Source organism: Microchirus variegatus, assembly GCF_963457635.1.
Source record: "Microchirus variegatus genome assembly, chromosome: 15".
NCBI classification, from domain to species: Eukaryota; Metazoa; Chordata; class Actinopteri; order Pleuronectiformes; family Soleidae; genus Microchirus; species Microchirus variegatus.
In genome coordinates, this window is record NC_139816.1 from 12461007 (window position 1) to 12485229 (window position 24223).

At 41.7% G+C, this 24223-nt stretch overlaps 3 protein-coding genes across 4 annotated transcripts in view; 1 reads left to right on the forward strand and 2 right to left on the reverse strand.

Moving 5' to 3' along the window:
- The window catches only part of ncoa2 (nuclear receptor coactivator 2), a 52449-nt gene extending 48917 nt beyond the window's left edge, over nt 1-3532 (reverse strand). For both annotated transcript variants that reach the window (XM_083901708.1, XM_083901707.1), the window contains exon 1: nt 3412-3532. The gene's annotated coding sequence lies outside the window, so the exon portion shown is untranslated. The remainder of the gene's footprint in view (nt 1-3411) is intronic.
- A 2068-nt stretch (nt 3533-5600) lies between these two features.
- tram1 (translocation associated membrane protein 1) lies at nt 5601-12775 on the reverse strand. The gene is made up of 11 exons (XM_083901275.1): nt 12517-12775; nt 10823-10886; nt 9743-9864; nt 9545-9661; nt 9397-9455; nt 9215-9299; nt 8964-9034; nt 8762-8866; nt 8537-8680; nt 8142-8293; nt 5601-6717 (listed from the first exon to the last, which is right to left on the reverse strand). The coding sequence occupies exons 1-11, from the start codon at nt 12637-12639 to the stop codon at nt 6647-6649; spliced, it is 1113 nt and encodes a 370-aa protein (XP_083757401.1). The 5' UTR covers nt 12640-12775; the 3' UTR covers nt 5601-6646.
- Nucleotides 12776-15520: 2745 nt separating this feature from the next.
- xkr9 (XK, Kell blood group complex subunit-related family, member 9) lies at nt 15521-17736 on the forward strand (the record flags this gene model as incomplete). The annotated part of the gene is made up of 3 exons (XM_083901960.1): nt 15521-15837; nt 16070-16284; nt 17108-17736. The coding sequence occupies 3 exons, from the start codon at nt 15521-15523 to the stop codon at nt 17734-17736; spliced, it is 1161 nt and encodes a 386-aa protein (XP_083758086.1).
- Between the last annotated feature and the right edge of the window lie 6487 nt (nt 17737-24223).

The following is a 24223-nucleotide window of genomic DNA, read 5'->3' on the forward strand; positions in this document are numbered from 1 at the left end:
CAGCAGGGTAAGATGCCCAGTGAGACAAGCCAAACAGAGATCAGGGATAGGGGGGATGCATATACTGTGTGCTTTACACACCATGTGATGGACAGTGTCACCCGATTACGACTACACTTGAGTGGAAGCTACACGGCTCCTTCTGCAGCAGTTTGACCCAGAAATGTCTACTTTGTCATAGTTTGGTATCAATTACTGAATGTAATTCCTTATATTCAAAAGATCTAAAGATCAACATACAACCAGCACATCTGGTTAGACTAGAGTACACTTCTTTTAAAGCAAAGAAACAACTCCCTGAATGGAAATTAAAGATTTGAGACATCCTTATGAAAGCCCAGATTGCTACCAGCCTCTTGCACTGGATGCTGTCATTTGACACTGCTTTTACAATGAAGCCCAGTAGTACATATTAAAGAGCCTGTGTGAGGCCGAGGGGTATGTAATGGTGGTATTCAGGAGGTGGTCATACAAAAGGCAGTAGAGACAGAGATGTCATTTTCCAGACTGGTTCGAATGAGTCAACATAATGTTGTTGGCAAAGCAAAGTGTGTGGAAACGAGAGGAGCAATGACGATAACTGTTAAAATGGGACATGTTAAATACATGGATTTCTGCTTCTTAAAGTAAATGTATGCATTTAATATAACTATTTCGTTGAAGAGACCCAGACACGAGGCTAAAGCACAGAGGTGAGTGCACATGTGCCCTTCTTTAATTTAATTTAACTGCAAACCAATAAAAGAAGAAAAGGGGGTAAAAATTAGATGCTAGTTCACAGTATAGTGAACACAGAGGACCTCTAAAATCATTCAATTGGGACAAATGTTGCTCTGTCCAACAAAAACTCAAAACCACAAAATATTCAGTTTGCAATAATAGTAGGTTAATATAAACCAGCAAGTATTCACTTTGGAGACGCTGAAACCAATTTCCTCCCCTCAATATGCATGAACTGATTTGTAAAGATTTGTACAGTACAAAGGCATACAATTCTTACATTTTGCAGTGTGGTTTGTTTAAGTACAAAAGCCTCACTACCACACAAGCTTAGTTGTCCGACAGTGACAGAAAACAACCCGAGCAGGAGCAGAACAAGGTTCAAATGATTACAGTATCACTCAGGTGATGCAACAACACAGCCTATCACAGGGCAAAAGTCAGTGATTACCAGATAATAAGTTTGTCTCCAAACGCACTGGAACACACAACTTTGTTTAAAAAGAGGCAACGGGGAAGAAGGGTAAACTCAAGTATAGAAAGATGGTGCTGTGTAAAGAAAACATTGAGATTCGGGGGGAGACAAGTGAGAAAGGCATCTAGTTCGAAAGCGAGCAAGAGATGATGAAGCTTGTTCCAAAACTGTATTAAATACTAAATAATCACTCTGCCACATACCTGTTACTACAGATATAATTTACATTGTGCATGTATACGTTACATGAATTAGTGAATGTAGGGAAAAAACATCCTGTCACTTTTCTTCTATTAACTTCCATGAAACTGCATACATGCTGGCAAGAATTCCAGAATTGTCACGAGTCACAACCCCCCGCCAGTCATTTTTGTGTTGCTAATTTGAAATGACAAGAACAAAAGCCCAGCTATACAATTATCTAACAGCCGAGTACGATTCAACTTTGAAAACAAAACAACAAAGAGCAATTACATACAACATACGTCTGCCTCATGTCCTTATCAAACGCACACTCAAATTTCAAGACACGGTTAAGGAGCAAATTGTACTAGTCCCATCTCCCAAGGCCAAACTGATGCACAAAAACTTGTAAGTTTTGTTTCACTGCACACTAATAAGTCAACAACTTCAGGCACTCTGCCCTTCAGATAACAGGCTTTCTCGGCTGGTAGTAGAGGTGTTGACAGTTGACAGAAGACATGGATGAATGCATGTATGAAATAAACACATCCTTGTTTTACACCATGTGCGGGATTAATAGGAAACATGAGGCACGTGCCAAAAACTGATCATTACACATTATGTTTGGGGGGGGGGGGTTGCTGTGCACGCATACAGGTGTACATCTGACTGAAATCCACCACACTGCATGTGCAAAGAGGCGCAGAAGTCGCTACCAAACAGACACCGGCAGAACACGTAACGTTACATCTCATATCAATGATGTGACACGAATGCCTTGCACCATCAGGTGGGCAGGGTGACGCAACAGAAACTGTTCAACTGGTTCCACGGGGTGCGTTCCTCCAGCATTACTGAGGCAAGCGCTGACAATCGCTGAAATGGCGCAAGCTGTCTGCTTGTATAGTCCCAGATCAGTCAAGCAAGAGAGTTTCTATAGAAGCAGAGCACCGCACTCTCTCAAGGCAGGCACAAAAACGCAACACACAAGTCAACCCCCCTCCTCTTGCGCTACATTCCTCCATACTGCATTAGTGCCTTGTAATTTACATAGAGCATCCCCTAGGTTCCATAAAACCCCGCGTCTAATCAACGGAGCATGCATGTACATCAAATAGCTACCAACACATTTCATTAACGTATTATGTCTTTTTTTGTGATTTTGCAGCGCAATGCCACAAGATGCAAGTACCACGCAGTCCTTCCCCCCTCCAATCCTCCAACTGAGAACTTTACCAACACTTTTTCTTTACATTTCGACTACGTTTAAAAACGACTGCCTCGAGAGTCCAAAGTGCGGACACGGTGGCTTTGCTGCTAACAAGTCCACGATCAGAGGAGCACCTCCACAATGCACAACAACGCCAGCCAAACACAAGAAAAACATTAGTTCAGCAAAAACAGAGACGAGAGTGGTCGCTGCCAGTCGGGCAAAGGCATGCTGTTTTAACTGCTTACCCGACCGAGCAAGTAGTAACAGGGACACGGTTAACACAACAACAACCCGGGTTAACAACCCGCTCAAACACATGGTGTGCAGAACTGTCCTGAGTCCTGACTCACTTTCTTTTTCTGTCATCGCGTTCAAACAGCAGCGCTAGCCTGCAGCTAAACTGCTAGCATGCTAACTCCGCTGCTACACTGGCGAACTTCGCCCGGTGTTGAGTGCACAGTCACTCGCACACTCAGCACAAAAAAACAACATTGCCATTTAAAAGTACTGTGCACGCCATATCTCACTTTGCGTTCAGCACATTCGCGGCCACGCATGACAGCGAGTGAAAAGCGCGAATAAACACTGCAATAATTCGCGCAGCGATCTCGCTGTCTGTTGAGTTTTGCTGCAGAAAACACTATTGACACAAGCGGCGAGCTTAGCCAAGAAGCTAGCACTTGCTAATATGCTAGCGCCGAAGCGAGAGACCGTGCCAGACAGACACACAACCGAGATTGAACACCTCGCTCATGGGTTTCACAACCAAAACATTCCGGGTCCGTCTCGAATTTGAGCACGAAAGCGTGTGGTTACTTACGTTTTAATACTTTCCGCTGTGTCCTCACTGTTAAATCCCGTTTAAGAGAAGCAGCTCTGACCTTCGCGGCAGCGAAACAACATTTCTGCTGGCTAACTGTGCCGCCATGTTACTCCTGCTCTGCAAACCAATACTGAGTGTTTATCTGGCTGGTGCTATGCTATCCTCCCCCACACCAAACCACATCACGGGGCTGTAGCAGCTCTATCAGCTCACTTTACCGCCCGGGTTCGTGGCGTTTTTTTCTCCCCTTTTACCTGTTATAACATACTTACCCAGCAGTACACGCCAAAGTAACTGTGCGGCATCACTTTTGTCCACACTTAACGTGTCAGCCACTAACAGCTGTTTAACGAATGTCAGTTATGTTTAAACTTGTGGTCGTGGTTTTTTAAAAAACAATATGGTCAAACTGCGACCCACCCCCCTCTATTTCCAGTTGTCTATTACATATTACACATATGACACATTCAATATATATATACATTTTTACAAAAGTCACGCTTAATAATACACCTACTTCAGTGTAACTCCTGCCCACTCAAAATTAGTGTGTATTTAAGGTAATAAAGATTTATGTCAGCCAATAAAATATAAGGCTGCTTTAAGGGACATTCAGCAAATAAAAAAGGCTGTTCGTGTTATCACTTAAAATCACGACACACTAGTTCATGTTAGGCTAATACTGTGTTTATAACACGTGTAATCATGGGTAATAACTGTAGGTGAGAGGAAAAGTACAATTACTGGTGTTTGAACGACGTTGGTTTGAAATAAAGATGCTTCAAAAACGTTACATGCTTTTTTTTTTGGATACATTTGAATAAACTCTACGTCCTATTTTTTATTTTGGCTCCAGCGTGTGCTCAACAACTATCACTATCAGTGAGTCAAAAGCAAAAGAGCACGCAGGCGTTTTCTGCGGGTCAAAACCCGGGCGACAGCGCCACCGTGTGGCAGACACGCGGAGTGTGCGCCTCACGTCACGTTGCTTTTTACACGTCTTCATTTAGCAGAGTAACACGACAAAACAAACAGGCAAACATGTTGATACTTTCAAAGCAGCTGCTTCCGCTCTCACATTTTTTCATTGTGTCTATTAAGTTTTTTTTGTCTAACCAGTTCTGCGGGCAGTTTAAATTTCAAAATAAAATGTAGACAAGTTAATTTCAATGTTTTTTTTATGTTTTAGGGCAGGGGTGTCAAACTCATTTTGACTGAGGGCCACATCAGCATAATGGTTACCCTCAAAGGGCCAGATGTAACTGTCATACAGAGTAAATGTGACTAAATGTAACCAAATGTAATTTAATATAAAGGTAACTACTACGTAACATATGCTGAATAACTTTCTGTATTTATTACTTATTCAATTTCACTCGTCGCATGATGCATAAACAATGGTACACTACAATCTAGTGGCAGTGCTGTCACTTGGCAGGTAACACAATCGCCATGCATTGTGGGAAATGTAGTTTATGGTCAACGCACGCCTTAAAGCAGCATAGAAGATTTTTAAGACCAATAAATCACTCACAGGCCACATTAAATTGACGTGGCGGGCCACATCTGGCCCCCGGGCCTTGAGTTTGACACGTGTTTTAGGGCATGTAAAGTCACTTCAGGCTTATCAGGCATATTTTTGCATAATGTGCACAACAGTTGGTTTGATTTAAGACAAATTTCACTATGGATACAACAATATTGACAGTGACTGATGCTGAATGAATAATATGTGCAAATAAAAGTAAAATCCTCCCTTTTTATTGTTAATTATAATACATTGAATTGTCATTTTCTGGCAGTAGACTCAAGTTATATGATTTTTTTCCTTCATTTCACCTTAAATCTTATAGATATATATATACTCTTTTTTTTTAAATATTATGCTTGAATTTCAAAAGAAAATTTTGACATCATTCATCAGATTTAGATGATTACAATCACTGGAGATTGATAATATGTTCATTACCTTTTCAATTATACAATTAAATATTCCATCTTATGTCTAAAATTAAGAGGGAACCTCTTAGGACAGTGTATACAATGGGTAAAGTACAAGGAAAAATCTGATGACTCTTTTTTCAATAAAACATTTTATTCCTTTACAAGATGGATAAACCCTCAGGACAAGTCAAAGACAACTCAACCACCCCTGATGCACTGCCAGAGGCAACGTGACTCACGGTCGTGAAACCTACATTTCGCACTTTGATTCATTTCTTTTAGAAAAAAAAAAAAGCCAGCGTTACCGAGGTGATCGATTGTGACGACACGACTGCAGTCCATCGCTTTGTTAAGTAGTCTGACGGCATGTGAGTAAGAAGACACTTATATCAACTGTCAATCAGGCTCGTTTGGCACAGTCCATAGAGGGGGGAGGGGTGAGAGCCAAACATCCCGTCTGCCGTCATTATGAAACACTTCCAAAATCCAAATATTTGAAATTAAACATGAATCTATTTGGAGAACACTGCACCGGCATTCTCCAGCATTCTAGCGACGACTGGATTGTTGTGTATTACTTCCACATTCTATCTTCCGTTTAAGGTGCGACACAATGAACAATGTCTTCTTCCTGTGTGGGTTTGAATAGATCGTGGTGTTACTATCCCACATAAGACGAATATAAGAAGCTTGTATACAACCTCCAGTCACGACAGGGAAATTAATAAACTGCACAGAGAGGAACAGGAGTCGGGGAAACCGAGCTACACGTTTCAAAAGCAAAAAAAGGAAAAAAGAACGAGAGAAATTAAATATAAACTGGAAAACACAGTATTTAGGAAAGGCATGACTAAGGAGAAATTTCTAACACTGACGTCATCATTCCTGAAATTGAAAAATTAAACATCCTGTACAAAACAATCTGTATGAATCAATAGGCACTTTTTTTTTTTTTTTAATATATAGCTGTCCCTTTTTTTTCCAATTAGTTTGCTTTTCACTGGAAATGGCACAGCAGAGCAATGATTCTTAAATCATGGTGCGCTGGAACGGCTGGCAACAAGCAAAGCTTAACGCATTCGGAGCCCATGAAATCCAGCCGGGAGGGCAGTCACTGTGTGGGAGTCAAAAATGCAACGGTGGTGGTGGTGTTGGTGATGGTGGTGAGGTGGAGGATCTGTCGGTTGAGCGCAGACGTGGAGGCACAGGGAGGGAGAGAGAGAGAGAGAGAGAGAGAGAGAGAGAGAGAGGGGGAGAGACGAAGGGATGAGCTCAGGGGGGAATGTGTTTATGATGACTTCTCTTTCTTCGCTCTTGGTGAATCGGCGCCATGGGAGGTCACGCCGTTTACTCCATTAGCTGGAGATAAAGAAGAAGACATCACAGTTAGTCCCCGTGTAAAGAGTCGCCAAGCATGGACATGATGCATTCAAGCAGAGTGTTTCGTAACCTCGTGTGTGTTTAATTTAAAAAGATACCGTCCCCCTGATAGTCTCCTGAATGAATAAAGTGTCGCAGAGATGAAGCTACATCCACTTTTTGTTTAAGAGGTTTGAAAACGCGACTAGGCATTCGACGATACCACTCTTTTTGTGTCCGATACTGACATCACAAACTCTACAGACACCAATATTAGCCTGATGCAGTCATGTTAGACCACAACAACGCATTTGTGCTGAGTCATTTTAAAGACATCATCCCCCAACTGTGTGACAAATATTATTCCTTCCAAAAAGAAGAAATAAACAGTCCAAACATGACTCAACTAAAATGCTTTTGTTGATTTTTATTTACATTTTTACAGTCAATATATATATATGAGGCATTTTACCTGCTTACCTGAAAGCATTTTACCTGCTTTCACTTCCTGATCAGCTTTTATCAGCCACGGCTGTGAAACACTCGTTTTCTGTTTCCCCAGAAATCCTCGTTCTTACCCTTTCACCGTCGTTGTCTTTCATTAGTAGCAGATTCTTAAGACTAAACCAAAGGCTACAGGGGAGAGAATCAATAACTTCCTGTTCACAGCAGCCATGTCACGCACAGTGTAACCAAATGATCATATGATCTGCATTTGGAGGCGTGTTAGTATGGATGCAAATTACTTGTTTTCTGGGTGAGATGTCATCGTCTACTCGCATGTTTGTTTGTTGACGGCCACCAGGAGGTATATGTTTGTTTGACTGTTAGCAACATAACTCGAAAAGTCGCAGACGGATTAGGATGAAATTTTGGGTGTGATCCGTAGATGCCATCACTATTTTTATTGCTACTTTGTGGGGGGGGATCTGCCTTGGCGGAGGTCTGCGCTCTCCGAGTGCTTTTCTAGTTTTTAAATCTGCTTATTAATTTAATCACTACTGTGCAGCACTTTGGCCAAACACTGTTGTGTTTTTAAATGTGCTTTATAAATAAAATGGACACTTATGGATCTGAAACATCTCGACAGACTGTTTTAATCAGAAAAAGCGGTTTTCAAATTAAGACCTAGTCGTACGTAGGGCAAAAGATCTTTGTTGCTCACAGAGGTGCATAAATATCACATAGCAGTCATTTTAAATGTGTTATTCTAATGAAAATGATGATGTCAAAATTACCATTCCCTCTCATCATATTTGTTTGTATTTTAAATAATGTATTCCACTGACAGCAGATTTAAGCTGTGTGTGTTTTGGTATTTTTTAAGGGGGAAATACAGTGTGTTGTACTTTAACAGAGTGGATTCTTAAAAAGAAGAACATAAAGAAGTTCTCCAGCCCAAGTTCCCGTTCCCATTCCCTCACCTTTGTCTTTCTTTGATTTGCTCTTGGAAGGGGCTTGTTTCTTTTTCATGGTCTGAGCCTGGGCATGCTCTCTCCACCGGCGCAGCTGGAAGTTGATAAATTTCCACATCATGAAGGCCTGAGTGAGGCAGACGGCAGCCAGGACAGTTATCCTAAAAGAAAATAACAGAGGAAACAGTTTAGAGACTCGCAACAAGGCCATTACAAAGTATGTGTCGCACTATGACACGTCTAAAATAACGTACAATGTGGTGAAGTTTAGTGTGTGTTTATCTCTAGATGTCTGACAATCCCTTTTGTATACATTTTCTGTGGGTGGAGTAGAGTTTTTGCAGATAAGATTTAGATTAGATTTGGTGACTAAGAAAAAAAAAAAAGTGATCATTGTTACTTACCGCACAAAGAGAACATTAAAGTTTCCTGCAGCCAGATCAAAGCCTTGATTGTCAGCGTTGGCGAGGCCGAAGCCCACGGTGAGGACGGACAAGGACAGGGTGAGCAGCCGTGCGAGGACAAACAGCACGGCCCACAGGGTGAAACTGGAAGACACAAGACTTCTTAGCGTCATAAATTCTTAACAGGTTAAAAATAAAGATCATATCGACTCAAACAGAACTCACCCCAATTGTCTGTTTTCGTTGCTGAAGTAAATCAGACGTGAAACATGGAAGAGCAACTCGACAAAGTAGTGCAACACGAGCAGGACAAGGCACAGGCGGTTCAGGCTAAAAGAAACAAGGAAAAAAATATTATTTTTATGACAAAAAGAAAGACAAATTGTCAGACACATAACTTCAGGCTTTGTCTAATGGCAGCTCTTACTTGAGAATGTAGGCGCCAGCAATGTGGACCAGGTACAGGAAAACATACACAAGCTGACGCGGAATATCCTCCTAAAGAGTAAAGACAAAGGATGTCAGGCAAAACATACTTACAGCGAGATTTAAGTGAAAGGACAAGGATTCTTTGGAACAATTCAAGTATAACCAAGGAAGTCAAACAGGAAATTGCTTCAGGGAGCCAAACAAAAGCAACAGAAAGTCAAAACTATTCAAAAAAAATAACTGGCTTACCTTCTTTGTCTTCTGGAAATACAGTTCCGGGAGGGCATGCAGCCAGTAGCTGAGCTGGCAAATTAAGTAGAATTTCATCTGGAATCTGAATGAAAATACAAGTGTTTTTTATTTTTTTATTTAAATGAAGTCACAGCATCGACTTGAGTCAACAACACTTAACAACATAAAGGCCCACTTACGGCATCAGTGTATGGGGATATCCCTCCCACAGGGTGACTGGATTGGATAGGAAGTGTTCCTTGGGGGGAAAAAAGGCACAAAAATGACAATCATGGACAGTTTTAACAGTTTATGACACTTGTAAACAAAAGGTGTGACTGTACATACAGAGAGAAGGATGCTCGCGCCCCAACCAAAAGAGAAAAAGTAGAACGCGCCGAGTTGTCCTGACTCATTAAACTTGCTGTGCTTGGTTTTGGAGAAGTGTTTCTTCCTGTTGATTTTCTGCCAAGAAGAATAAAAGCAAAGTATGCAGAAGAGTTCTTGCAGTCTGTTCATCAAAGTATGCGTGTTTCTCCAACTTACATCCAGCACATATTCCTGAATAATGGCATGCATGATGATGGCCACCAGCATGTAGAAGAAGACAGTGGCCAAGTCCTTGATGCCGTGATGGAAGTGGTTCACAGCCGTCTCCTCTGGGCCTTCTACAGCACACACACACACACACACACACACACGACATGCAGAGTCATCATGATGACCACGGTTAAACAAACAAAAACGTCCACTAATAATTGTTCCTGAGAAGTGTCAAATGCATGCACTCCATGCAAAGTGCCGACTCATATCCTGAAATGCTAAGCCGCTTTATTTCCACTGATTTACAAGTCTGATCATGTCCGAGCTGCGCGTTAGGATTTGCGAGTCTCGACTGTGCAGCGTTACACCACAGCGGAAAAAAATGCATGTGCACACCAACTTATATACCCAAAGTCACATATCATACATATTCAGCAATGTCCACTCCATGTTTGAGCACCACAAAACACAGTGAAGAGCTGCAGCACTCTCTGATGATACGCAAGGGTAGCTTCCATCAAGTAATTTGAGGAAGCTCTTGACTCAAGGTTTGTGCAAGCACATGGAGAAATCAATTCAGTCATTTGTAAAAGTCGGCAGCAGCGATAACGGGGGGGAAAAAAACAGAGCAACATTGAATTAGCTTCACTGAGTGGAGATATATGTGCTGCTGCATGTTCTTTGTTTTGTTAAGATACAGGTTGTAAATAGACGACAGTCAGGTAAGTGGCACTGTCGCGCAGATAAGTTAATCACCAGCTTACAGCTTGCACAACCAACCAGCCTCAAACCACAATTTATAACCTTGAAATGAGAGAGACTTGAATTGAGAGGCCTATATTACACCTTAGCCCAAATTTGCCCGGCACAACCTTGCCACAAGAGAACTTTATAAATCAGGCAGACTAAATTTAGCTCCAGTGGGAGAAAAAAAAAAAAAAAAGGAGCTCTCAAATGAGTTTGTGTAAGGCCACACGTGTACTGCTCCAGAATCCAAATGAGAAGCTTTCAGCGGGGGACGACGACTCAAACAAGATGCTAAATGATGTGTTTAAAGGCAAACGCGTTCAATCTTTCACTTACCGTTTGTGGAAATGGTGACATTGTACTGGACAGTTATGAACAACACTGCAAACTTCGAGGTGACCTGTGGATGGATGAGGAAAAGCATGAAGACATTTCTTCGATCAAACTATAAAACTCAGGTTACAAGAGTCACATGTATTTCCAGACACCAAAACACAGAGAATTAGCTTTACATGTCAAGAATACTTTGCAAGAGCCAAACTGGAATTGATAGTAAATGTGACAAATTTGATTTAAACTTAAAAATCATATAACAGGGACCACCTCAAATGAAGAGAATATGGGAAATATGCATGTATGTTTATTTTTGTAACAACAGAAGGAAATTTGATCAAATTTGAACAAACTAAATTGTATGGGTTTGGGGAAGCGTTGGTCATATAAATGAGAAATTAAATATTTTAGACACTAAACTAAAGAAATACCCAAATTTGAGCATTTTAGTAAATAACTATGTGTATATATATATATATATATATATATATATATATATATTAGAGCTGCAACTTACGCTTACTTTCGTAATCAATTAATCAATGTTAAAAAACGTTGATCAGTGTTTGGCAAACCTGGAAATTACGATGTTCTTGAATGTCTTGTTTTGTTCACAAACCAAAATGATTCAGTTTTAATGATTTTTTTGTTATGTGGAGCAAAGAAACCAATAAAATATTCACATTTAAGAAGCTAAAACAATCAGAAATCTTGTTTTAATTATGAAAAAAGCTTCAAACCGATTATCAAAATAGTTGGCGGTTAATTTACTAATCGATAAATCATCGATAAATCGTTTCAGCTCTAATATATATATATTGTTACAATAACGAGCATGTAACTTAAATGACTTTAAAAAAAAAATCAAAAAATCAACAGGGCTCTTATTTTGGAAAACAAAAACAGGAAGCAGTTCTAATTAGGAGGATACTTGACTCTGCTGGCGCCGCCGCTCGGAGTAATGTGGAAAAAAATGGAAACAACTTTGTGTGAAAGTGTTGTTTTCCTTCCGCGGGGGGAGTTTGAAGTGTGTATGAACACGCGTGGGGTCGAGGCGATATTTGACTCGGCTCAAAAGGAGAAGTTGGTAGTTTTAAGTCTAGCGGGTTTTCCAGTGATGACAGACTCTCGGTCAGACAGTCGCTGTGTGATTGCCACGTAACACATAAACTAACCGAGTCTGGGTCGTTGTTGCACAATATGGTGACGAGCAGGATCGATATAATGATGCGGGGCTGCGGAATAACACGCACACTCATACACACACACACACGCACACACACTCTCTCAGTATTATCCACGAGTTACTTTGTTCTTTTGTGGTCACGCCGCGGGCCCGTGGGGTGAAATATTTCAACATGGGATGCAGCCAGAACGGAAAGTAAACACAACTTCCTACGTTGCTTTTGTTTTAAAAATAACCTGTGTCGAGAAAACACGAAGCTGCAAGAATAAGCCAACGAGGCGGGGAGAGGAAGAACACGACTAAAATTAAAATTAAAATAAAACAAAAAGACGCCGTCGTTTAAGAGAAAACTTTAGGTCACAGGAGGAAGTAGTGAAGCCCAGGTTAGACAGCCATGTCAGTTACCAAGCACAACAGATGGACAGTCCTGTGTCCAGCCTCACAGCTGTGTCCACGGTGCCGCTCCAACACCGCTACATGCCCCGGAGAACCATTCAACATGTGGACTCACCTCAAACATCAGCCCGAGGAGGAACACCATAGCAACACACGAAACAATGTCTGCATGGTTCTGGATGACAAACTCGTGGCTCAGCACCGGTGGGTTCTTGTTCGCCTTTTTTCGAAGCCCCATTTCAGCTGCGATTCGGTTCAACTTTTTCTTTTGCTTCTCGCTTTCAGCGCGGATGGAGTTCAGTTTTCCCAGCAGATGTGAAGGTTTTTTTTTTTTTTTTTTTACGAGCCTTCGCGCAGCGGTCCCTCCTGATTCCTACAAGCGCAGGGCCAGGCAGGCAGCGATTGAATGGCGTGTCACTCTTCTGTAGTGGGAGGGTCCACGGGGAAAGAGAACCGCTGCGCCTGACCCAACGACTCTCTTTACGCACAGGACAGGAACAAGTTGAGGCTCCATGTCGCCACCTAGAAGTGTGGAGGACACATTGCACTGTCTGCAGACAAGAAGTCAACTGTCAGAGGCGATTCTAGAGTCTGTAGGGGTCCTAGGCAAAAATTCCCAGGGGGCCCTTCCAACCAGTGTTCATCACCATTATGTTATAAATAATCTGACACCAACGAAAAATGTATGAGTTCAAATATATATATATTTCTTTCAACATGAATGAAATAACATGGAAAAACCTTGTAATTAAAAAGTTTGTGAAAATATAAATGTAAAGAACAATAAAATACTGTATATAGCTTTTTAAAAAAGTATATAAACTTAGTAAAAAAAACAAAAAACATTACACTGTAAAGAACCCACATTATAAAACAATATAAAAATATAGAACAATACAATACTGTAAATAACTGGGAAAAAAACATAAACTGAGTAAAAAAAAGATATGCATTGCACTTCAAACTTGCAGAACGATAACTTCACAGAGGTTAAAGTGAGGTGGGGCCCCTTTAGGGAGGTTTCCTACTGAGATGTCATTGCAATTTGCCCATTGTTGTTTAAGGGGGCCAGGGAGCCGGCTGGTCACTGCACATTTCAGTAAAACATGTAATCAGGGACACCTCTGCTTTTTAATGTCAGAATGGCTGCTTCTGTAATTGGTTTGTGGTTGTTATGGATAACAAAAAAATTGATTCACATAGGAATCGCAATTCTAATCATCCACGATTCATAAACTTCAAAAATCGATTTTTGAAAAAATAAATAAATAATAAGTTTCTATTTTGAAAAACCACACAAAACACCAGTTTGTGTTATTTGTGTACGGTTTATTTTTGTAACTTCTGGGAGAAAAAGGCAGCTATCCTTAGCTTTTCTTTTTTTGTATAGTAAGTAAGTTTTTATTTGATTTGAATTAATAAATGTTAACTTTTGTCTTAAGTTTGCCTTTGTGTCATCACACTATCACATTATCTTATACAAACTGTATTGTTTTGATGCCATAATTTGCCTTAACACACTATGCATTGTATCACTTTTTGACTATCGAATCGGTTGAATAGAGAATCGATTATTGAATCGAATCGTGACCCTAAGAATCTGAATCGAATCGAATCATGAGCCACCCAAAGATTCACATCCCTATTTATCACTGTAACAAAATTTGCACAAATGTACAAATTATTATGATTTTGTAGAGATGATAATGTTGACAATTTATTCCATTTCACATTTTGCCCTATTATTTAATTAACGTCTACAGGGGACTGCAGGTGAGAAATGGCAGTTTTGCTCAAACCTGGTACAATGCACCTCGTCATATTTTATTCTACATAAATAGGAGGAAGAAGGTGGAAAAACCCAGATATGAAACAATGCAATAAGTGTATAAGCACATATTTGGACATAATATATGTAGAACTACAGATGTTAGAACAGATCGCCGGTCCATCAAAGGGACACATAGAGACAAACACCCATTCACCCTCACACTCACACCTATAGCCAATATTTAAGTGTGTCCAATTTACCTAATCCCCAAATCTGCATGTATTTGGACTATGGGAGGAAACCGGAAAACCCGAAGAAAACCCACGCACACACGGGGAGAACATGGAAACTCTATGCAGAAGAGGGAGACTACACTCCATATGGTCAGGACTCAGGAGACTGTGGGCGGAGAAGAATCATAAAGTGAGTATACTGGCTCATGTCAGCTGATCTCAGATAAGACTTAAAAACCACACTTACTGTCAGGGCATCTATTACAGGAAAACCTCTGTGTGAGGCGTCACGTCATCCACTCCACCCTCTGTGTTCACAGGAAGAGAGGAAACAAAACACACCTCATGTCCTCATCTTTATAGTGAAGAAGCACAAGAATGTGACTGAAGCATTTCAAGTGTGCGCCGTCACGCACAGCAATGTGCACACAAAGACACAATCTCAATTATGTAATAACGACACATGACCGGGTTTGCCCATAATTGGCCGTGAGAGTCACTGAGGTGGAGCCTGTCACAGGTTTCAAGAAAAGAGAAAGAGAACAGACTGAACACAGCTGCGGACAACTGTGGGCCAAGGAAACTGGTAAGATCACTTGCTGTGCATGTGTGTGTGTATTACTGAAGGTGTGATCTTAATAGAATGCCTTGCTCCGATTCTGCGCGCAATAAAAGCTGTATATTGTATATTGAAATAATTTAGAATTTGATTTGATTGAGTACACACAAGTAGACGTTACAATTGATTCTGTGTTCATTACTTTTTGCGATGTCGCTCTGTAAGAAGTGAGAATAAAATATACTGCAGCCAATTCAGTATGAGCACAGGAAGATGTTAACCATTTTTTATTATCCTACGTCTTTGTTTTTCCTCAGTACGTCATTTAGGAAACTGTTTCTGTCAGCGGGTCAAAGGGCAGGAGAATATGATGTAGCAGCTGACTGCAGGAATTCAACTTTATCCATCTCGTGCGACCATTTGGGTTCAAATTGGTCCTTTTTGCTTTGCTGTGTTACTTTTACAGACTGATCAAAATGGCACTTGAACATCTCACAAGATCTGTGCATTCATCACAGGCTGCAACGTCGAGTTAGATCTGCCAACTGACAAGAGCATGCTTCAGTCAGACTGTCAGTACACCAGACTACGATGGTTACTCACCATCGCCGGACTCGCCTTGTATGTTGTGGACACTGGGACAGACGTAAAACTGGCTCAGGTATATTTAGAAGAGAAACGGTACGTCTGGGCTGGACTGACTCTGGAGTTCCTTCTGAATGGACTGCTGGTGACACAGCTCTTCAGCTACGCCTGGTACCAGGACGACATGAACGACGTGATGAGGAACCCAGAAGGAACATCGACCGTAGCCGGCGTGTCAAATGGTGGTCTTGTTGTCCTGCACGTATTTGGCCTGGGAGTCGTCACAAGGTATGAAAACGAATAATGACAGCTCTGATGATTGAAAAGAGACCAGCAGCTTCAGAGGGCATGAACCCCTTTATCTGCAAAATAGACTAAAAAGGAATGTCTGCACATTTAGAATTAAAACACAAAACGTGCTACTCGGACACAAAAGCATGCTAAAAATGTGTCAACAGTACAAGGCATGGTGGCGGCAACCTGTTTGACTTTGTTGACATTGTTTGTGGTGTGTTGCTAGGTATTGTCAGCTGCTGAAAAATGCGTTTAAGTTGATTTGGAAAAAATCGGATTCCTGCACAGCGGAAGAGAGGAGGGAAGAGCACCACGACCTGTTTTGCCTGGCCACCGATCTGAGCATGCTCAAACTGTTTGAAGCTTTTTTGGAGAGCGTTCCCCAACTCCTTCTACAAATATACATAGCGCTGGACCACAGGGAGTGCTCCTTTTGGCAGTGTGAGTAGTGGAAAAAAAAAAGTGAGAAACAGCGGTTTTAACTTGTAGCTGTAGTGTGAATCCTTTAAATAGAAACAAATGTCATTCAAACCGTCGTCATACGAGTTCACACAATGCTGATTAGGCCTCCAACTGAAACGTTACTATGGGTCGATCTGGTCAACTCCTGAATACGACCCATAGGTAGGTTTTTAAATGCGAACCATAGGTACGTTTTTAAATGCAAACGATTTTTTGAATGCGACCCATAGGTAAGTTTTTAAATGAGACCTATTGGTAAGTTTTTAAATGCAAACCATTTTTTGAATGCGACCCGTAGGTAAGTTTTTAAATGCGACCCATATGTACGTTTTTAAATGAGACAAAAATTTTTTTATGTTATCCATAGGTAAGTTTATAAATGCGACCCATAGGTACGTTTTTAAAGGCGACCCATTTTTTAAATGCGACCCATACTGTATGTACGTTTTTAAATGCGACACATATGCACGTTTTTGAATTCAATCCACAGGCAGGTTTTTTGAATGCTACTGTGACCCATAGGTACATTTTTGAATGCAACCCATAGATAGCGCACCAGTATTTTTCAACTCAACTAGGCACAAGTGTTACTGAGGTTAGGGTTCAGGCCCACAGAAGGAGTGAGGCTAAAAAAGACAGGGCTAGGCAGTAACTTATAAAAATTGCGTGTAAAAGTCTAACTTGAGATTCGTAGGGTTAGGGCTAAAGTGGTTAGGGTTAAAGTGCAATGCTTTAACCACTAAGCAAACTTCCACTGGATACCTATTTTTTAAGTTTCCTCCTTGTGTCCCACTCTTTTCAGATGCATCCATGAGCTTTTCCTTCGTCAATACCGCCTGGGCCCTGGTGGATTATCGCCGTTGCTTGCGTAGATCCCTCCCCCATGTCCGCGAGATGCCCTCTGGTCTCCCCACAGCGATCTACCTCCTGTACAAACTCTGCACCATCTCCAGCCACATCCTCAGCTACAGCTTCCTCCTCATACTGAGCTCTTACAGCACGATAGCTTTCGGAATCCTCTGGCTCCTGGGGGCGACCTGTACACACCTGTTCAAGACCAACTTCTGCTCGTCCAAAGGCCTGGAGCTTCTCTACCAGGCGGTCATCGGAGTGATCCTCACCTTCACCTTCTTCAACGTCAAAGGGCAAGACACAAAAGTAGTCATGACGGTCTATTACGTGTTCCACTCTCTTATAAACATCATGGCTCCATTGTTGCTGGCCTTCCTGAAGCCCGAGATGCAGACTGCCATGTTCTTCCTGCCAGTCAGTTGCTTCATCTATGGAGGTTTATTGTTGGGGCTGGTCTGCCTCATACTCTACTACCGCCTCCTGCATCCTACTGGTAACTGGCGTGACGCAGATGAGGTGGATGGTCTGGGAAAGCAAACAGTGACCAGCAGGAGAATAAGAACCTTTTTACAACCTTGAAGATCGTACATTCATTCTAAGCTTAACATGGGGATAAATAAATATGCACTTTAAATAAGAGACTATCACATCATCTTTACAACACGTTTACTTTCTTATCAGTGATGTGCAATACAATATTAAGGAAATATATATATTTATATAGAGAAATATTTATTTTTATCATGTATATTTATGTAATATGTTATTGTAACACAAACACTGCATACTAATATGACATTAAAAGCATAAAACATATTTTCTTCTCATTGTTTGTGCGCAAGTTTGTGTTGTAGAGAGACATCATATTGAAGTCTACTTCTATTCTGCATGTCTCAGTGAAAAAAAAAAACATTTTGAGTTTAGACCTCATAGCCCCTTTAACACATTTAAACACAAGGGGGCGCTGTTGTATAGGGTGACTCCTCTAGTGTGTTCCTTCTGTAAACTGCTGCTGGCTCACAGTACATGAATACTTTTTTAAAAAGTCCTTTTTTTTTTGCAACAAACCTGTGTTCTCCCTTAATATATAGAGATTGTTCTTCTCTTTAATTCTCTAACAGTGCAATTAGAGTGATAGATTAAATGTTTAATTCCATGTTTGAAGTTAGGAGGCACGTTAGGTGTTTTTGACCCTTAAGCACTTTATTCTTTCTGCCTCTTTTCACCTATTTCGTCCCCACAGAACGTCATTTCACATTTAATGATCCAGCGGTTCATCCGGCCTCTTGCTCAAAACGACGTCTCAGCACTTTTAGCTGATCTTTAATTAAACCATAAATGCGGCTACTACGCCCCTTAATCCCCAGAAGCTCAAAAGGTGGGAACTTGATGTTTCCCCCTCTCCTCAGAAATAATGAACACAGGGACCCTGGATGAGCTAACTAGAAAAAACAAACTAGTGCTAATTTTGTTTTGACTACCAGCTAAATATTGTGAGAGTCAAAGCTGAAGAGCTGAGGATGCGATTTCTCCCTGGCTTGGACGTGGGGGGAGCAGTGGGTGGGCGGTTTTTGGACGCGAAACGCCAGGCGCAGTGTGAGCTCACCTGGGAGGAACGCTGACAAACCGCAGGGTCCAGAGAGCACAATACGTCTTGGCTCACCCCTATTCATCCGCCCACCCCCTCTCTTTCTATAATTCTGCCAGACTCGGAGCTTTCTGACTTGTTTACTCCAAGAGGCCACTTTAACTTTCATCTGTCAGTTGTGCTCTGTCAGAGCCACCCCATAACATGACAAATTTAAGAGGGGAACTTGTGTTGGGAGGGGAAATGAATCACTGTCAGGTAGTTACCGCACAGAAATCAGTTTTTTTTACTGTGGAGTGGAACTCTCTGACTTTGTGTGTTTAGACTCACAGCAAAAGTAGCTGTTCAATATAACGGCTATAAATAGACACGGGAGTTGGACAGAAGACCAAAGTGATGTTAATGAAGCAACCAAAAGGAGGATATTGTACCTGTAAATTTGACTTGTCGTTAGGGATAAAATAAAGTGACTTCATCCTTTGTTTTTCACATGATGTATGCACACATCTCTATTTCCCTAGGTTTTTTCGACTAACGCGATGTAAACCTGCCAAAGGGACTTTTATTGGGAGGAGATGCATGTGTCCCAGGCCGCGGTGTCTCCCTCTCTCGTCTTCTCTTGCCTTTGTCGAGCTGCACATACTTTGAGCTGTGACTCACCGCGCGCGGGGCTGCCAGAGACCAGTCACAAGCCATTGGGATGAAATGTTTTGAGTAAGGCATTACCTCGCTCTCTCTCTAGGAGAAAACAAGCAGAGAAAGAAGTCTGGCGTTGACAAGGCCTCGGTAATTTCCACTTCTGGCACTGAGAGCTTAATGCCTAGTAATCTCCCTCTCTGATCTCACTGCAATGCACCTCCGCGAAGACGAGAGACCACGGTGAGAATCCGAGAAACTAATAGCGAATCAAACGCGATGATATGTGACACTGCGAGATGAATCGGGCCAAGGAGAATCAAGTGCTTCTTATCAAACACACGCAAAAAGGACAAACGTGTGAGAAGCAAACTCTGACACCGACGAGTGTTCTTGCGTCTCCACCAAAAACAAAACCCTGACCGCTGACCTCTCCATAACCAGCACTCGACTTTTCACCAAATCTTATCCTTTTGTTTTCCATCAAGACTTCCTGTAACAGCTCGTGGGGGCAGGAGGGTCAGCGCTGGCGTACGCCGTCCCCACAATTTGTAAAGACACAATAAACCCGGAGAGGCAGGCTGTTTTTCATTAGGGCTTCAAAGTCCATATAAACCATGATTAATGAAGGCCTGAGATGGTGTATGTCTTTAATTATTATGACTTGACTGCCGCACCAGTGCCTCAGATGCATTAGCAATGTTGGCGATCTGTACACATCTGCCTGGCTCGTTCTGACACGGCAACGTCGCCTCATTCTCGGAGAATTCCCCCCCGAATGTGGAGGAGTGTGGGAAGGGGAGTGATAGAAGACTGCGTTTTTTTTTGTTTTTTTTGCAAACGGCGCAGAAGTTTCTTTAATCATACATCGTACATGCACACTTAGAAATGAGTTTGGGCAATGACAGATTGGCGAGCAGGCTGAGGATAATTACACGCAGTGGGCTGGTGTGTATGATCAGAGCGTGACATTGCGTTACCCAGAGGGTTCTCTAAATAAAGTCCTCATGCAATGAATGAGGATATTGTAATGTGCATTACGCCGGGGTACAATAGCATTGTTACCAACAGTTTAAGGTTGGAGCAGGAAGTGCTGGAGCTGGAGTTAACTGTTGCCATAAATCGGACCAAATGGCACCAATTACCGGCATTATCTAGTCACATGGTACAGATAATTAGTTTCAGTGTGACACAATGTCATTCCCCGGGGCTTCAAAAGAACTTTATCAGGAAGATGTACACATTTGTCCTTTATTTATATATGCATTATAATTAAAATACTTTTTTTTTTGCCTAAGGCTTTTCTTAGAATTTGAGTTCATATAGTGACCAACACAGGTAAGCGGATTTAATTTAAAATAGTTTTAAACATGTCTATTTAATATCATGTTATATACAATATTTAATACTTGATTTGTTTGAGCTATTTTGAATATAAACTAACCTGTTTCACTCTTATTAAAACTCATTTTGAGGTTTGGGAAACATTTTTCAACATTTCCTGGAACAAACAACTAATCGGTTAATCAAGTAAATAATCAACAGAGCAATCAGTTATTAGCTGCAGCCGTACCTTTAGACTTTTTGATTTACTCTAGTACTTTTATGGACTTGGTTGTCAGGCTTTTCCTTCTTCACTGGGCTGTGTGAGGGGAGCATTGTTGTTCTTTTTCGTCTAACGCTGCCTTCATCGCGTTCGGTGCGAACACGGCACAACAATAACAGCAACGTTCTACGACTACATATCATATCAGGATGTTCACGGCTGCATGTTTTTGCAGCCATTTTGCAGGAATCACTAAAATTGTTCAATTTAGTTAAATGTGATGGTTCCAACAGTGGATCGTTAGAGCCAAATGCACTTTTTTTTTTTTCACAAAACATACTGCAACAAAGGTTCACCATACGCAGGTTTTCCTTGCTTATATGACTTTTTTGTCACCCTTTAACGGAGTTAACCAAACATTTCACACCTGCCTGAAACAACTGTAGTCTTACACTGTTGTCCTCAGGTCAGCCCCACTGGAGCAGTCACTTTTAGTGCTATTTGGGAATTTAATGGTACCTGTTGAGGAGGGAAAGTGTGGTAGTTAATCAAAGCCTGGTTCCAGGTTTTCCCAGTCAGTCCATGGACACAGCTTGGAACTTATCTGTCTATTTCTATAAATGCGCGAGTGTTTGAAACAGTGCAAAGAATTATTTTAGTGTCCCTGTTCGTTTGCATGAGTCCTATAAGACGTCGCTGTGGAACAAATGCTAAAATGAGTAGAGGATTGAAACAAAGTGCACTCTTTCTCTCTATGTTGCATCTTGTCTCGACAATGAGACACACGCACACAAAAAACAAAAAAAAAAAACAAGAAGCCCAGAGGAAGCTCATTTGTATAATCCTCATTTAGTGCAGGCGGTTTATGTTTCACAGTCATGGACAATCAGTGAACACTAACATAATAGTGCTACCCATCCCAGCCCTCCCACAGCCTCACTCACACAGATAGAAAACAGGAGCCATGTTTGCGTTGGGCACACTCCCACAGCACACAAGATGATGGATTATGGAGGGGAACCTGTTTATTTACACTATGCTGGGTAGAGAAATATGGGCGAAGACCTCATGCACGCAGCCTGTGTATGTATGTATGGCAAATACAATCAGCCGTAAAATAGGATTGCATATTATGAATGAGCAATGCGTTCACACGCACGTGAAAAGTACAAGGCAATCAACCCCACTCACACACACACACACACACATCTTTTCTGCAGCGGAGGCTTGTCTTGATTAACCTGGCCGGGGGAACCCGACATGTTTTTCCTTTTACGTCATGGTCTGTTCCCTGAGTGGCTCAGTGGAAGCCATCAATTCTAGTTTGTCTGCAGTTTGTCTGTTTGAATTTTTTGCTAATCTGTATTATTCATTGATGTCCTGTTGGCCTTGCGCAGGAAGTGCTGAGTGAAGACCGCGGTGGTATTTCTTACTCGAGACATCATACATCATGCTTTCTTTTTCCTTCAAGAAAAAGAAAAAAAAAAAGAAGAAAAAAAAACCGGCACAGCTCTGGCTGGACCACCTTCCTCTGCCCTCTGCCTTCAGGGAAGAAAGTTTTTTCCGCGTTTTGAAGTTTTATAGAGGCTGTGTTTTCCAGAAAAGCTGGAGGAGGAGAGGATTATCAGCGTGATCCGGGAAAAACAGCGAGGAGGCGCACAGAGCTCTGCGTGACTGTGATGGACAAAGCTGTGTACGTACACTACAGCTGATCACCGCTTGACAATTCCTTTTGTTGCTCCCAGTATCAGGCAGGCCCACGCTTAAATCTTCCGGGGGAGGAAAAGATGCCATGCTTGATTATAACAAGAGGTCGCGCCTTTGATGCTGGCACGGTGAAATTTGTTATATGTTAAGCCAGTGCTAATGTGATTATGGACATTGATCCATTAAATCTACTGTAAAAATGCAGCCCGCACTAGTTTTGAACTTGATACTGAGGAGAAATGCGAGAGGTACTGTGAAACATTAAAGAAGCTTTGATGTAATATTTAACCCATCTGCAGTGAAAGAGGAAGGGGGGGGTTCATAAAATGCATTTTGGACCAGAGTAAGAGGTAGAGGCCATTGTGAGAAATGAGATGTGTGATTTTCTCTTGCAGTGTGGGCATGAAAAAGGGGGCAACTGCCTGTCATGATTACCCTCGGGGGTGTTTTATCAGGGCAATAAACTCAGGCTCTGTGTTACTGGAATATACTCTGGAACTCCCCCCCCACCCGCCTACAGGGATCAGCCCGAGTCGCATAGCCCATCACCTCACTCCTCTTCCGCTGTGGACAATAAAGATAAGGATTTATCCCAAGTATGGTCAGCATATGCAAAGAGCAGTAAAGCAGTGCATCTGAGAGGCAGCGACTTGATGTTTTTTTTTGGCAGAACAGACAGACAGACAGTGTGTGTAATGCGATTATATGCCTCTTCGTCCATCCCAACTCGTTTCTGATCAAATATATACTGCACTTTACTGCTTCTTGTAGTCGGCGCGGCGACTGTGCGCTAAAGCCATCACTTGGAGACTTCAAAACTGACGACTTCAAATTCCATCTCTTTACCAGACCACGAGGAAATGACTTAATTCAATTGTGGGTAGGCAATAATTTCTAAGCTGGGTATCCCACTTTTTTTTTTTTTTTTTTTTACAAAGTGTGTCTTTCTCATTTTGTAATCGCAATTTGTCCAGTACATTGGATCTGTTAACATACGCTTGCATGCAGACACCGCAAATGCGCTGTATTTAGCATTATCTGATTTAGCGAGTCTGCCACGAACGGTTAATGTTGTGTAAGTGACTATAATGTTGCACAAACATTGTCTGCGATCAAACGGCCGATACTCTATTCTGATTTCTGTTGATTAGCAAAATAATCCACTTTTTCACCCCCTCCTCCTCCTTCTGTCCTTGAAGACAGATATTCAGACCTGGGGTCAGATGAATGATGATCCACTTCTAGTTGACTGTCAGAAATCTCACTGAGACGTCCACAGTCCGTGGCCTTTCACTCTAGTGCATAATGCAACAAAGGTGTGGTGACTGAGTAATCTCCTTAAACAGTCCCCCTGCCGAAGCCAAAGGTTCACTCCTGGGCCCCAAACTACAACCCCCTTCAGATCCCAACTCTGATAATACACGCTGATGACGTCACCATCTCCCCCCATTTTTTTTTTTTTTTTAAATGAAAAAAATAAAACATCCCACTGGTCCTCCCTTATTAGCATGTGCAGTGTAGCAGGCAGCAGGAATAATAATGTGTTCTCCCTATCACACCGACTGAACTATTCGGGTGGAAACCACAGA